Source organism: Cyanistes caeruleus, chromosome 5, assembly GCF_971803275.1.
Source record: "Cyanistes caeruleus chromosome 5, bCyaCae1.hap1.1, whole genome shotgun sequence".
Classification (NCBI taxonomy): domain Eukaryota; kingdom Metazoa; phylum Chordata; class Aves; order Passeriformes; family Paridae; genus Cyanistes; species Cyanistes caeruleus.
This window is the reverse complement of record NC_141705.1, coordinates 81,265,320-81,278,247: the sequence shown is the minus strand read 5'-3', so window position 1 is coordinate 81,278,247 and position 12,928 is coordinate 81,265,320. Positions and strand designations below refer to the sequence as shown.

The following is a 12,928-nucleotide window of genomic DNA, read 5'->3' as shown; positions in this document are numbered from 1 at the left end:
AGCCAATTCCATTCATCGTTCTAGGCTGGCACGATGGATGCAGCGCCAGCGGCGCGTTTTATTTTCTAACGTGTCCCTGCATCTCCTCCACTTCTAGCTGTTGATGTGGTTTGGTATTCCAGTCATTGTCTGAGCTGCTTTAGACTCCCTGGGCTCTTAGAAGAGGAAGCAGGTTCCTTTTCTTGTTCTGTGGCTGACAGAGATGTGGTAAAGCTCAAAGCTGAGCAAAGGGTATTTAGTTTCTGAGAAAGGAACCAAGAGCAGAAATGCAGCACAATGTAGATGCTCCTTTTGCAGCAAGTGGCATTTCCTAATCTAGTTTAGGGTGGGTAATATTTCAAAGCTTCTCTCCAGGATGCCGGGAGCTGTGTGTTTATTTACCTGGTTTTGACAGATGAGATCTCAGAGCTTTGAAACATACTCTGTCACTTGATTGGAAAGGCCCCTGAGAGAGAGAGAGAGAGGTTTTGCCTTCCTGGGAATGTAAGCCTAGGGATAACATATCTTCCCTTTGGTTTAAAGGTTTCATTTAAAAGGAGCTGTGCATTTTTCAGACTATGCCAAAACTCATAAGACATTCTGTTCTGGCTTTTAAGATTCCCAGCAATCCAGTGCGGTTGCTTCTGATTTTTTTGTCCACTCTGACTCATGATTAATTTCACAGCTGTCATGATAGGTGTAATGATGGCATCAATCTTTAGGTAAAGGCCTGTCAAGAAATAAAACAGACTAATAATTTTGTATGTAACCTCTCAGGAGAAAGCAATAGGGTACATTGGCCTCAGCCACTGTGATATTTTAAATTTCTTCGGTCAGACTAAGAAATGAGTCTGAAAAGTCATGAGGGGGATGGGGAGAGGGTGCATGGAGGTAATCTGGTCTCCATCAGTGCAATTCCTGCTGTGAAGTGATGGATGTGAATCTTCAGGGAAGTGTGGAACTGTCAGAAAAGCAGTAGATGGTTCCTGCATAGACAAAGAGGATCTAACCTGAAGCTAGTTGGGACAAAGTATGAGAGGGAGGTATGTGCTTGCCCTTTTTAATTTAGACAGGTCCTGGCCAGATCCTGCAAGGGTTTTTCTTAAGAAGGGAAGCTTGAAGAGGGTAAAAAGAGAAAGAAAGGAGAGGATCCTTTCTTGGGCAGGAGGCACTGGGCACCACTGAGGATTTGGCAGGAGCTTCTGGTGCTGGCCATCCCTGCTCTCAGTCTCTGAGAGTGTTTCTGCTGAAGCTTGTGAAACTTGCCCTGAGACCTGCTTTTCCTTGAACAGAAACACTGCTTTTTGCTGTCCCTGCAGGGTGCCACCCTTCATGTAAAAGCTGCACCGGCGAGGGTCCCTTCTCCTGTTCCTCCTGCAACGCCAGCCTGGTTCTGTCCCACACGGGCGCGTGCGCTCCGCTCTGCTCCCTGGGCTACTACAGGGATGACAGGCAGACCTGCAGACGTGAGTGCCTCTCCCCCAGCCCTCTCTCTCCTTTCCTCAGTGCTCCTACCGACGTGTCTTTTCTTGTTCCTTTGCCTGCTGTTCCTGCTGGCTGGAAAGGAAAGGTTTCAAGTGCCTAAAAAGGCGATGTGAGTTGACAGAGGTGATGAGCTGCCTCAGGAGCAGAGCCTACAGCAGGGCTGAAGTTTGAAAACAGTTGCAGTTTTGTTATTGACCTCAAAGACAAGAGGCTTTGTGTCCTGCTGTAAAGAATCTGCAGGAGCATTTTGTGTAGGTTTCCCTGTGATGGATTCTGAGCTTGATGGAAACCTGGCGAGTCGAGACCAGTTTTAATCAATCCTTACTGAGGCAAACCCCCTCCCCACTGCACTGCCTGCCAGTACATGCCATGGAAGCTACGTTGTAGCATTTATATCCATTTCTCCTCATGTGAAACCCCAGGAGAAACAAGGTACAGCTTGGTAGACGCAGACCTGAGCTGATCCTAATCATCTGGTGGAATTGATCTGATATTAAGTTGTGTTTTCTCCTATTCTTGCTATCCTTTGTTAATCTCTCAGGGCCTCTCTTTTCCTTTATTATTTTGTGTTCACTCTGGCCCTGGGTTATTCCTCTCATAATTATTTGGCTTGATGCTTCAAAATGCAAAATGGTATGGCCCAAAGATAGAAAAAACTGGAAAAAGCTCTGCTTGAATTGTCCCACTGTAATACACACAAGTCAAAATGAGTGAATAGTGGTTTGGTCACTGTGAACCTGAACACTCAGATTATTGAAGTCCTGCATTACCTTGATTTAAATTATCTGGATTTATGATAAAATAACTCTGTTACACTGAGTCCAGGCGTCAGTGTCATCCTACCTAGACCCAATTTTGTCACTGATGAGGTCCTGTAGGAGGAAACCGATGTGGTTGTCAGCTTTACCTGCCTTTTGTTGAAACAGATGGTTCTCCTGAAACTATTATTTCTGTCTGATCAGCAGAAATGGAGACACATAGGTTCAAGGAAATAGACTGGAAAGATAGGAAGGACTTGTGCCATTCTTCTGTTGTGGGAAAAAAAAAGCCCAAAAAAAGGATTCTTGCTCTTCTGGCTGGTTTCCTACAAGCTCAACAAAATACTTAGTCTTCTCCTGCAGTAGGGATTCCCTGATTGCTTGCTGCACCAGAATATCTCCCTTCCTAATTAACATGCCCCTTTCTAATTAAAGTTGTCCTGCTGACAGCTCCTGCCTCTGGCTATCAAGGTAGACCAGGAATGTTCCTGAGGCCTGCACCCTTCCTGAATTTGGTTCAGGGGCTCAACTTCAAATAGATTTTTTTCTAATTATTATATTTCTTTTGCAAGGCAATTCAGCTACTCTAATCTCCTCATTGCAAATGGCTTTTTAAGAAGTGTTTGTAATCCTTGGAGCAGGAGGCTCAAGGCCAAGTGTGTTGGATTTTTGTCATTCCAAGTGTCACTTGTGCCTTTTCAAGTGCTGCTGATAAGCCACGGAGATCCAAATTGTCCCAGGCTGCTGGGAAACTGCCACTTGGAGGGAATGAAGATTGTTTAATGGGAGGTTGGCTGTTAGGCTGAGAAAATCTGGTCTCTCTTGCACGTTTATTTTAGTCTCTTTGCACTTTTGAGGAACTCAGGCTTGGAATGAGGTTCAGAGAGATGCTGAGTGCACGTATGGGCTCTGGGAGATATTTTTAAACTCAATGACATCCTGGCCCAGGAACAGGGAGAGGCTTAATGAGTCCTTCATGGGCTTAAAAATGCAGATACAGAGTCGTGCTGATAAAACAAGCAGACAGGTTTGCTTCCACACACAGTTCACACAGTTTTTGCTTGCTCATCTGGCATGCCTCCATGGGTAGCCTGATTTTTGTGGATTTAGACCTCATGTAGAATGCTTTACTGTATTTTCAATAGTTGGTTCTTTGGAGCACTTTAAAAAAGTGATTTTTTTTTTTTTTTTTCATGGAGTATTCTTAAGTGAAGAAAAATTGGAGTGGCACCTAACTTGAGTCTTTAGGTAGACATTTTGATAGAAATCATTTGTACATCACTAAAATGCAAACCTTCTGTGACATTTTTTAGAGGAGCTAAAACAAGGAACTGTTTTTAAAAACACCGTGTTCTTGCTTCAGTGAGAGCAACGTGGGTATTTTGACATTTCCTTTGGTATTTGGAGGTTTTTTGGTTATAAAACTGTGTTTTGAATTAACATGTCAGTATTTATCACCCAAACTGTTAGTACAGCCTCCTGTGAAGTTTAGTTCCTGGACATCAAAGAGGTGAGTTGAAATATTCTGAACCTCTGGACTTTGATCCTAGATTCAGTAAATCCTTGAATTACTTTTTTTTTCCTGGCATCTTTATTGCTCCCTGCAGCTCCAGAATTTCACACTGTGTGCAGATAAAAAGGTGGAAACGTTAAGTGAAATTACATGGGCCTTTGGTCCCACCAAGGATTGCAGCAGTCTACTCTGCTCTCCAAATTCTCTTGTTTCTGGGTAAAGAGTTACACGAAATTCAGGTTGCACAAGGGAAATTAAAAAAAAACAGAGACAGGGAAAGCTCTTATCTGGGGATTTGGTTTCATGTTTTACCCTGACCTGTCCAGAGGAAGAGTAAGAAGCAGCGTGAAGGGGACATTCCAGCAGATTCCAAATGGAATGAGGCTCTTTACACCTGGGAGAACGTGAAACAAAACAAGCAAAAACTCTGAATTCTCCACAGAAGACAAGAGGAGCAGCAAGGCTGCAGGGTTAACACCATTTTTACTCTGATTTTCCTTGTCTTTCCACAGCTTGCAGCAGTCAGTGCCGGAGCTGCGACTCTGCCGCCGGCTGCACGTCGTGCAGAGATGCAGCCAAGGTCCTGCTCTTTGGGGAGTGCCAGGATGACAGCTGTGCTCATCAGTATTACCTGGATTTTTCCAGCAAGACTTGCAGAGGTGAAAGATACCTTGCTGTTTTCAAGGAAAAATTAGAAATAAAAAAGATTTAAAAATTAAAAAAGGAAAGGAAAAAGGAAATAAATACAAGTGCCTTGGCTAAGGATCCGTTAGATGGCAGCGGGAGCTGTGCAGGTGGCCTGCTTTAAAAAGGCTGTAGGAAGGGGTAAATTGTTCAGTGACAGGTTGCTTGTGAGGTTTCTGCAGGTTATTTTTTGCTGTCACATACTTGAGCCTTTCAGTGGAACAAGATTATTGCAAATCGCTCTCTTGTAAATGATTTTGTAACTGAGCCAGCAAAGTTTTCAGGGGTCAGGTCCAGCAATTCATTTAGTCACGGGTCAGCTGATAACGAGTGAGCTTGCCAGGATAAGTCTCTTTTAGGGGGCTTATCTGGCCTCCTCTACTTACCTGTCTCTCTCTCTCTCTGTCTTATTAAATCCTGCATCACTGGATGGCTGTGCAGAAACAGCAGTTTGGAGTGATTTAAAAGACATGTGACTTGAAAGATTTCCAGAGCTCCCCAGCAGAGTGTTCCATAATGAAAATAAGTGATATTTTCCCACAGCTAGTAGACTCCGAGTGCCGAGCCCTTGTGCGGGGTGAGCACCCCAGAAAGGGCTGCCCTGAAGTGATTTTTGTTTTCTTCCAGAGTGTGATTGGAGCTGTAACGCCTGCAAAGGTCCCCAGAGGAATGACTGCCTGCAGTGCATGGAAGGCTATGTTCTCCACGAAGGAGCCTGTGTGGAAGAGTGCCCTCCGGCTTTCTACCGGGAATCAGACACGTGCCAGAGTGAGTTTTTATGGAGCATTGCTTTCTGACGTGTTTCCCTGCTGGTCTCCCATGTCAAGTTGAAATCTTTTCCTGTGTGTGTCTCTGTAGGGTGTGATCAGCCCTGCCTTCAGTGCCACCAGGCAGACAAGTGCAGCCTTTGCCCAGCCCCGTTCTTCCTCCTGGGCAGCCTTTGTGTTCCCAAATGTGGGCAGAGACACTTCCCAGACGAGGCACAGCGCCGGTGCACAGGTGAGCACAGCGAGCTTGGTGCAGGGACAGTGGGCAGACGAGGAAGGAACTTGTTGCCCACTTCTGTCATAACTCTCTGCCCGCTGTCTTGACTCTTTTTGTCAGGTAGGTAAGACACACACCCTAAGTGGTGCTTGTGCTCTGACCCTGGGCATGGCTCTGCGTGGTTTTGCAGTGTCTCACTGGGGCTTGTGCTTTCCACTCGGTGCAGCTTGTCCTCCTGGGTGCCTGGAGTGTGACAGTGACAGCCTGTGCCACCTCTGTGATAGCATCACGTTTCTGAAGAACAAGACCTGTGTTTCTGCCTGTGGCCAGGGTTTCTATGGCAATACACGGAACAGGGAGTGCGAAGAAGGTGAGTGAGACAGCACCATTTATCATCAGTGTAAAACCAGTGACAAAATATCTTGGGGGAAATCCCTTCCTGAATCGAATTCAGTGGCTGCTTATCCATTCTTTCTTCTAAATGAAGATTTACTAGCCTGTCTGCAGGGCAAGCCAGAGTGTGTTGGCTTTTAATTCTGTGATGGGGAAATCAGGGCGGGAAGTGATTTACCCAAGTCGTGGTGGCGATTGGGATGGATTGCAGTCCACCTGGAGTCAGGAACGAGCAGGGCACCCAAAAACCAGCGGTGACAGGCAGGATGCCAGCACAGCCCGCGGTGATTCCTGCAGTAACCCCTCTCCCTTCTTTCCCTTCAGCCAGCAGGCACCCCTCGAGCTCCCGCGTGAGCAGCACCCTGGCGGTGGGGATCGGCGGGGTGCAGCCCCTCGACCTGGCCTTGCTGGGTGCGTGTGATGCTGCCGGTGCCTCGGGCCAGCCGCTGTTCCACGTGGAGAGCGTTCCCTCCATCGGGCGGCTGGTGATGCTGCGGGACGGGCGGGAGCTGCCGCTGAGCCGCGGCCAGCGCTTCAGCTGCAGGGACGTGCGGGAGAGGAGGGTCCGCTTCGTGCACAGCACACAGGAGCCCAGGTGATTGCAGGGGAGATTTTTTTCCCCCGAGTTTTTGCCTCACAAAAAAATTGTTGTGTCTTGAGAAGGGCTATTTCCTTCTTCCTTGGAAGCATTCCTGCAGGGAGGCACGCTTCCCACTGTGGCTGAATCAACTTCCAGCATACTCACAGTGTACCATAGTGTAACCGGTGGTGCAAAACCTGTCAGTTCATGGTAGAAGAGGTCACTGTGACCCAACTCCCAAACCTGCTGTGCTTTTAGGGTGCAGCAGTCTGTCCCATCTTCAGGATACTCAGCTGAGAGTTAAAACTGGCATGTTATTAGTCTGATTGTTACCACAGTTTCTTGATGCTGTTAGGAAGATGCTCAAGTGACATCACTGCTGTGCTCTGTGGCATAGTTTGCCTTCAGCCATTCCTCGTTATCCTCCAGTATGAGCTTTATTAGTACCCTAGAATAATTAGTGGTGATTAGTGACTGGCAAAGCTCACACTGGAGGGATGGTGCAAGGAAGCAGGTTTTTCCTGCAGCCAGGCAATAAGCCAGCCATGCTGCCAGATTTCCCACTTGATTTGCATCACCTTAAAGCCTTGGCAGCAGAGTGACGTCGGTGGAACTGTTCTGACTTTTTGGCTGTATAAATCAGGGAGGTCTTTGATGTAAATAAGATCTGAAGAAGACTTTCAGGGTGTGCTGGTGCCAAGGGTTAGTTGGCGTTCATCAGACTCGAGGCATTTGTTTCTGTGTCCTGCTTCTTTTTTTTTGTTCATCTTCCTGGTAGTCACCATGACATGTCAGCATCTCGTCTCGAGAAACAAAACTGCTTTATTACTAAATATTACTCTATTTATTATTCATACTGTTACTTTAAACTTCAGGGTGTTTGGGTGGCATCACTGAAAAATAAATGAGAAGGAAAAATCCTGGCAAGTCCTGAAGCCAGATAAGTGACATTTTTGTTTAGCAGCGAGTGGCTGACATTTCCAATTGGCACTTTATCCTGGGGATGCCATCTGACGTGGATAACGCTCCTTAAAGGGAGATGAGGGTATATTATTGCACAGCTAAAGGTGTTTTTTATTACCTGTTGTGACTGTTGTGAATCTTGAGGTAAAAATACTATAAAAATGTAATTGAAGAAAACTTGAGCTAAAGCTTCTGTCACTGAGCCAGTCATTTTTGCTGAATATATAATGTGCTTGTCATTCTCGAGTCCTGGAAGAGTACTTCATTAATTTATATTATCCTGTGTTTTGGCTTGCTGGGGACCTGTTTAGGAAAGGACAGTTTTCCTTGAAGGTCAGTGATCAGCAATCGTTCTCCCACCTTGAGGTGATCAACGTTCAAGCCTTCTCAACACAGGTAACCAAGCCTGGAAACAACCCCAAATTTTGTACCATTTGAAGCCCTGGTTTCTTGCAGGGATAACAAAAAAGCTGGGCAGAACTCGAGCAGGGGTTCAGATCGGGCAAATTGGACTCAACTCTCCCTTAGGGGCGACAGCCGAGGGTCACATGGAGCAAAGGGACTTGGGGAATTGACTGGAGAAGCTGGCCTGTGTCATCTTGCTTGTGCAGGGAGTTGCAGCTCTGCAGTCACAGAGCAATTATCAGCAAGGGCTAAGGAATCCCTACTGCTCCAATTATCCTTTGGATCTGCTGATGCTCCAGTTCAGCCTCTTGCTGCAGGGCAATCGGGCCAGGATTGATCCCGATGGCAGGAAGGCTTTGACGTTCAAGTTCAGTGCTCAGTTCGAGGGTGGCTGGGAATTAAATCAGCATGAGCTATTTCAAGTTTGTCTCTTAAACTTCTCACCACTTGTGGGCAAGGTGATGGTACTGCCTGCTGTCCCTGTATTAGTTATTTAAAGTCTGTGGGACAATACATGGCTCTCACCCCAGAATGGGTACAGGCACCTTAAGGGGTTCTAGGTTTCCAGGGGGGCTTTGCAGCTTGCACTGAGCTCAATCAGAAGTTGTGACTACTTGGCATATCCTTTGCAACCTTAAAGTGAAAAAGAGAATCTGCTGCTCTTAAGGCCCATTTGCATCCTCAGAGGGGCACCAAATGACTTTACAGAACTCTTTGGTGCTGGCTCCTTCCTGCCTACAAGCCTGGCTCAGCCTCCACCCTCAGCACAAGTAATTTATATTCCATATTAGTCATTCCCATAACTTCTGGAAATTAGAAACGCTCTGGTTTGTCCTTTAGAATAAGACAAACTGTGGGTTTTGATCCTGCCGTGTGTATATTGATTCTGGCTGGTGCAGAGATTTTGGCTCAGCCTAATCTCTTGTTTACCTCAGCAGGACATTCACCTAAGTTAGAGCTGCAGTCACTGCCCCAGAATACATAAGTGAGGTTTAATGATAGGAATTTTGCCTGATCATCCCTGATAACCCTGGGAATTGGTGCACAGGCGAGGTGGCAGCAGTTGGCTCCCTGATGGATGTTCCCAGGGCTTTGACTTGGTCTCTGCGGGACCGCCTCCCTCCCGAGGCAGCGCATTACCCTTGGCAAATGATGTTTGTTGGGATCAATAGAGACTGCAGATTGAAACTTTCATGATGACAAAGAACTGGAGAACTAATTTAAACCAGCAGAAATATGGCCTCTAGCAGATCTTTGGTATAAGTTGAGTAAGGCTGTGGGGAGTGTTGGAAATGAAATAAATACTGATGATGGAGGCACCCAGTTTTGCTGTCATCTTAAAAGGCCAATGAGGATCTGCTAGTCAGATGCTTCCTATATAAATGTCCTCAGTTTTTGCCTTTCCTAAGCCTAATGTGGCATGAGAATCTCCTTTTAATGGCACTAATTCTGTTTAAATGCTAAATATTATAAGATCTGCCCATCAGGGGGGGAAAAGGTGTGGAGAGTGATTCTCTGCTGCTAAGAAACAGGAGATTTCCAGGTGTGAAGTGAGCTGATGCCCTTATCCCCAAACTTTTAATTCCATCCTTTGATCGTGATCCAGTCTCCCAGGTTCACCAGACGCCTCAGAGCTGCTTTTGTGTTCCAGGCCCCGTACGTGTTCAGGAACGAGCCCCTCCTCGTCGGCAGAGGGGAGACAGGGACGGTGTCGGAGCTGGTGCTTGGTGTGGGGGACAGTGACAATCCTCAGGACGTGGTGCTGATGGTTCTGGAGCCTCCACGCCATGGGAGGCTGCTGGGGCCCTCTGGGGACCCCTCCACCTTCCGCCTGGCTGACCTGGCGGGCGGGCGGCTGCGCTACGCCCACGACGGCTCCGACAGCCGGCAGGACGCGGCTCTTCTGCAAGTGAGCGACGGGTACCACTTCCAGAACATCCTGCTGCACATCAGGATCGCTCCCAAGGTATGTGCCAGCACATAAACCCTGGCAGGCAGATTGAGAGCGTGGAGAAGTGCGGCTCTGTCCCTGAGGTGTCACTAATCCTCAGTAAGCAGCCGGAGAAAGGAGTGGATGGGTTGGGTTTTGGAGGTCGCCCGAATTTTTGGTTTGCAGCAGCTCAAGTCGTGCAGCTTCCATGATTCAAAGTCCACAGTTCTTTGATAAAAAGTAATAAACTGTAATAAGAAGAGAAGGAGAAAAAAGCTGAAGATATCTTCATTCCTTATTCATGTGAAAGAGTAACAAAAAGTAGAGCTGTCATTAGAGCTGCCAGTAGAGAAGGTCACAGTTTGCAATCTTTTATGTAGAGATCTGACACAGTGTCTTCGAGTTCCCTGGGAAGGAGTTAGGAGGAGATGACATTGCCCCTCGTTTGCCCTCTCTGCTGAGTCAGATGTCTTTCACAGCCACTTGGGCATGAGAATTTGAAGGGAGCGTGGCAAGCACTCTGTGCATCCGTGGAGTTCCACACACTGAGGCACTGATCCCATTTGGACCCTGCAGGTTCTCCTAAAGCTACGGTAGTAATTAATGTTAATTAGCACAGTGACTCACAGCGCTCTGGGGATGAAAAAGGAATTGCTTTCAAGGCTGGTGCTGTTATTAGACTCCTGGAATGAGAGGAGCTCTGCCTGTGGTTTCTTCACCCAGACCGCTTCCATGGCTCTAAGGAGCCTGTATAGGATCACAAGGACTGTGAAAATGCTTGGACACCACTCTGTGTTCTTTGTAACGCCTTTTTTCCCCCCACTGTTGATTAAGCAGGTTCTTATAAATGCCAGTGAGGGTGAAATGCTGAGAGTAGTTCTTTTATTACCCTGTTTCGGCCTCCCTCGTCTCTCCTTATCATTCCACGTTTCTCTGTGCAGCACTTGGCTCCAGAGGAGAACGAAGGTGGTGACAGAGGTGAGAGCAGGGCAGCTTTCAGGGCTTTTTCCAGTCCCTTTGGTTGCTCATGGCTGCTTTTCCCATCCAGACCCTTTGCTGGAGCTGTTGCAGTCTGAAACAGGGACGTGGAAGCCTTTCTTTTCTGCGAGGCCAGGAGAAACACAGGAAAAAAAGGCAAAAGATGTTTATTTTTGGGGAACCCCAGACCTCTAGAGATTCAGCTAAGGGAGGTCTCCAAGGTATTTGCAAGGCAGCTGACCTTGCCTTGCCTGGGAGCAGGTAGCTGGAGCATGGGCCAGGGAGCTTGTGAGCCTCCCTAAGCTCTCTGAAAATGCTTTTACTGTGCTGTGAATTCATTCATGTTAAATATGTTTTTAAAATAGATTTCCAACTAAAAAGGGCCGTCTCATGAGTCTGTTCTTATTCACAAGCAGCATCAAAGCCATGTGGGAATGGCATCACAACATGCTGGGTGGGTTTGATGTGGCCAGTGAAGGAACATTCAGCCATTTAGTGACCTAAAAGCTGAAGGTTTCCATGTTTATAACAAACCCACAGTGCAAGTGGAGTACAAATTAGGTGGGTGCACGGCACACATGCCAAAAAGGAGGTGGGAAATCATCCTGTAATGGGGTTCCTTTTCACCAACATCCTTTTAGCTCTCTCTCCTGTCTCTGTGGCAGATCCAGAACACAGCAGTGAGTCATTTATCAGCTTGATTATGTGGAGTAGTAAATGAGGAGGAAGGATCTACCCTTAGATGGAGCAGTCAGGGTTTTGAATGATCACACAGTTCAGGGTGAACTGCAGCCACAGCCAGTTTCAAGGTGAATGTGCAGAAATCCAGAAAAGAAGTCACTTTTACAGCAGCTGGGGTTATAAGAAAGAGCCATGGCATGGAAGAGGTCACAGGGATTTTGGTGACCTGTCCAACGAAGCAAATTAGAGCCAAAAAAGAGCTGATATAATCCTCAAGTGCCAGAGTAGTGGTACTGAAATAAATGGAAACTGTAGTGAAACTATTGCTGCAATCCAGTGCTGACATTCACATTTCAGGAAGCTTAAACTAATATTGGATAAATATTCATTTGGGAAAAAACAAACCAAAAAGCAACAGGAATGGTTTGAAGGTTAGGAGCCACTGAGTAACTAAAGATTTGGGTGGATGCTCAGAGAGAATGAGGATGGTGGTAAAAGACAAAATTATGGAGGGAGACTTGGGTCGGGAAGGTTTAGGGTCAGCAGCAGGAAATTAGGAATTAGAGGACAAGGTCAGTTCTCCAGGCTGGGAATTGGGTCTGAGGGATTTCTTCAAGCAGACAACCAGGGTGGAATGCATATGGAATTCCAGAATGTTCTCCTTGATCCTCTCTTTCCCCTTGCAAGTCTGTTTCCATCAGCAGGGCATTGCTCACATTCCAGTTATCCTTTTTCCTGCTGTTCCCCTGCCTGCAGAGTGACAGGAGCCCCCGGCTGGTGACCAATTCCCTGGTCTGGGTGCCCCAGGGAGGAATGCTGCAGATCTCCAAGACAATCCTGCACGCCGAGCTGCCGGGTGCCCGCGACTCTGACATCACCTACACCATCTCCAAGGACCAGCCCAGACATGGTAAATCCTTCTGGAGTTCTGCTCTGCGAGAGCAGCGCCTTTCCACGGTGTTGTGTGCACCAGGAGTAGCATTTGGGGCAATATTTCCTTAGATTGGCACCCTGGGGGAGTGCTGCTAACCTCATCTTTTCCCACTCCTAATGGCCATGTGAAGGAACAAAGCACTTCTGCCTTTCCTGATCATCTGTGTTTCTGTGGTGGTGGAATCCTGGCCTATTTACAGCCCTGGGAGAGCAGAATCCTACTGCCAAAAGATAATCCTCCATGGTGAATGTCTGATTTGAGAAGCACAGAGTAGTATCTACCTCTAGAAACTGCTGAGCAAAAGTTTACCTTGAAGAATTCCCTAAATTCCCTGCCATGGGATTTAATTTGTCCCAGAGGAAGGGGCTGCCGACCGAAACGGGAGTTGGTGATGTTTGGATCTGTAGATAATTCTTGTCCCCAAATTCCTTTCGAGAAGCTCTGAGCTGAGCTTTCACCAGCAGCCCCATGTTTAGGGAGGATCTTCTGGGCACAGCTTAAGGGGGAGTGTGGAAGGTTCTGGAATTTGTGACTGAGCTGTAAACGCAGAAAAACAGGATGAAAAAGAGGTGTCATGCAGAGGGTAACAAAATTAGGATAGAAAAGAAAAACGTTCTTTCCTTAATCATCATCACCATTTTCCTCACAAAAACCATGTCTT

The 12,928-nt window shown here is 47.0% G+C and overlaps 1 protein-coding gene across 2 annotated transcripts in view; it reads left to right on the top strand.

Annotated features, from left to right (window-relative positions):
• The window catches only part of LOC111929450 (extracellular matrix organizing protein FRAS1), a 106,783-nt gene that overhangs the window by 63,590 nt on the left and 30,265 nt on the right, over positions 1–12,928 (top strand). For both annotated transcript variants that reach the window (XM_086890741.1, XM_086890742.1), the window contains exons 21-29: positions 1,299–1,445; positions 4,248–4,394; positions 5,047–5,187; positions 5,278–5,418; positions 5,630–5,773; positions 6,121–6,391; positions 7,651–7,735; positions 9,396–9,710; positions 12,090–12,243. In XM_086890741.1, coding sequence (XP_086746867.1) covers positions 1,299–1,445; positions 4,248–4,394; positions 5,047–5,187; positions 5,278–5,418; positions 5,630–5,773; positions 6,121–6,391; positions 7,651–7,735; positions 9,396–9,710; positions 12,090–12,243 — 1,545 coding nt within the window. The remainder of the gene's footprint in view (positions 1–1,298; positions 1,446–4,247; positions 4,395–5,046; positions 5,188–5,277; positions 5,419–5,629; positions 5,774–6,120; positions 6,392–7,650; positions 7,736–9,395; positions 9,711–12,089; positions 12,244–12,928) is intronic.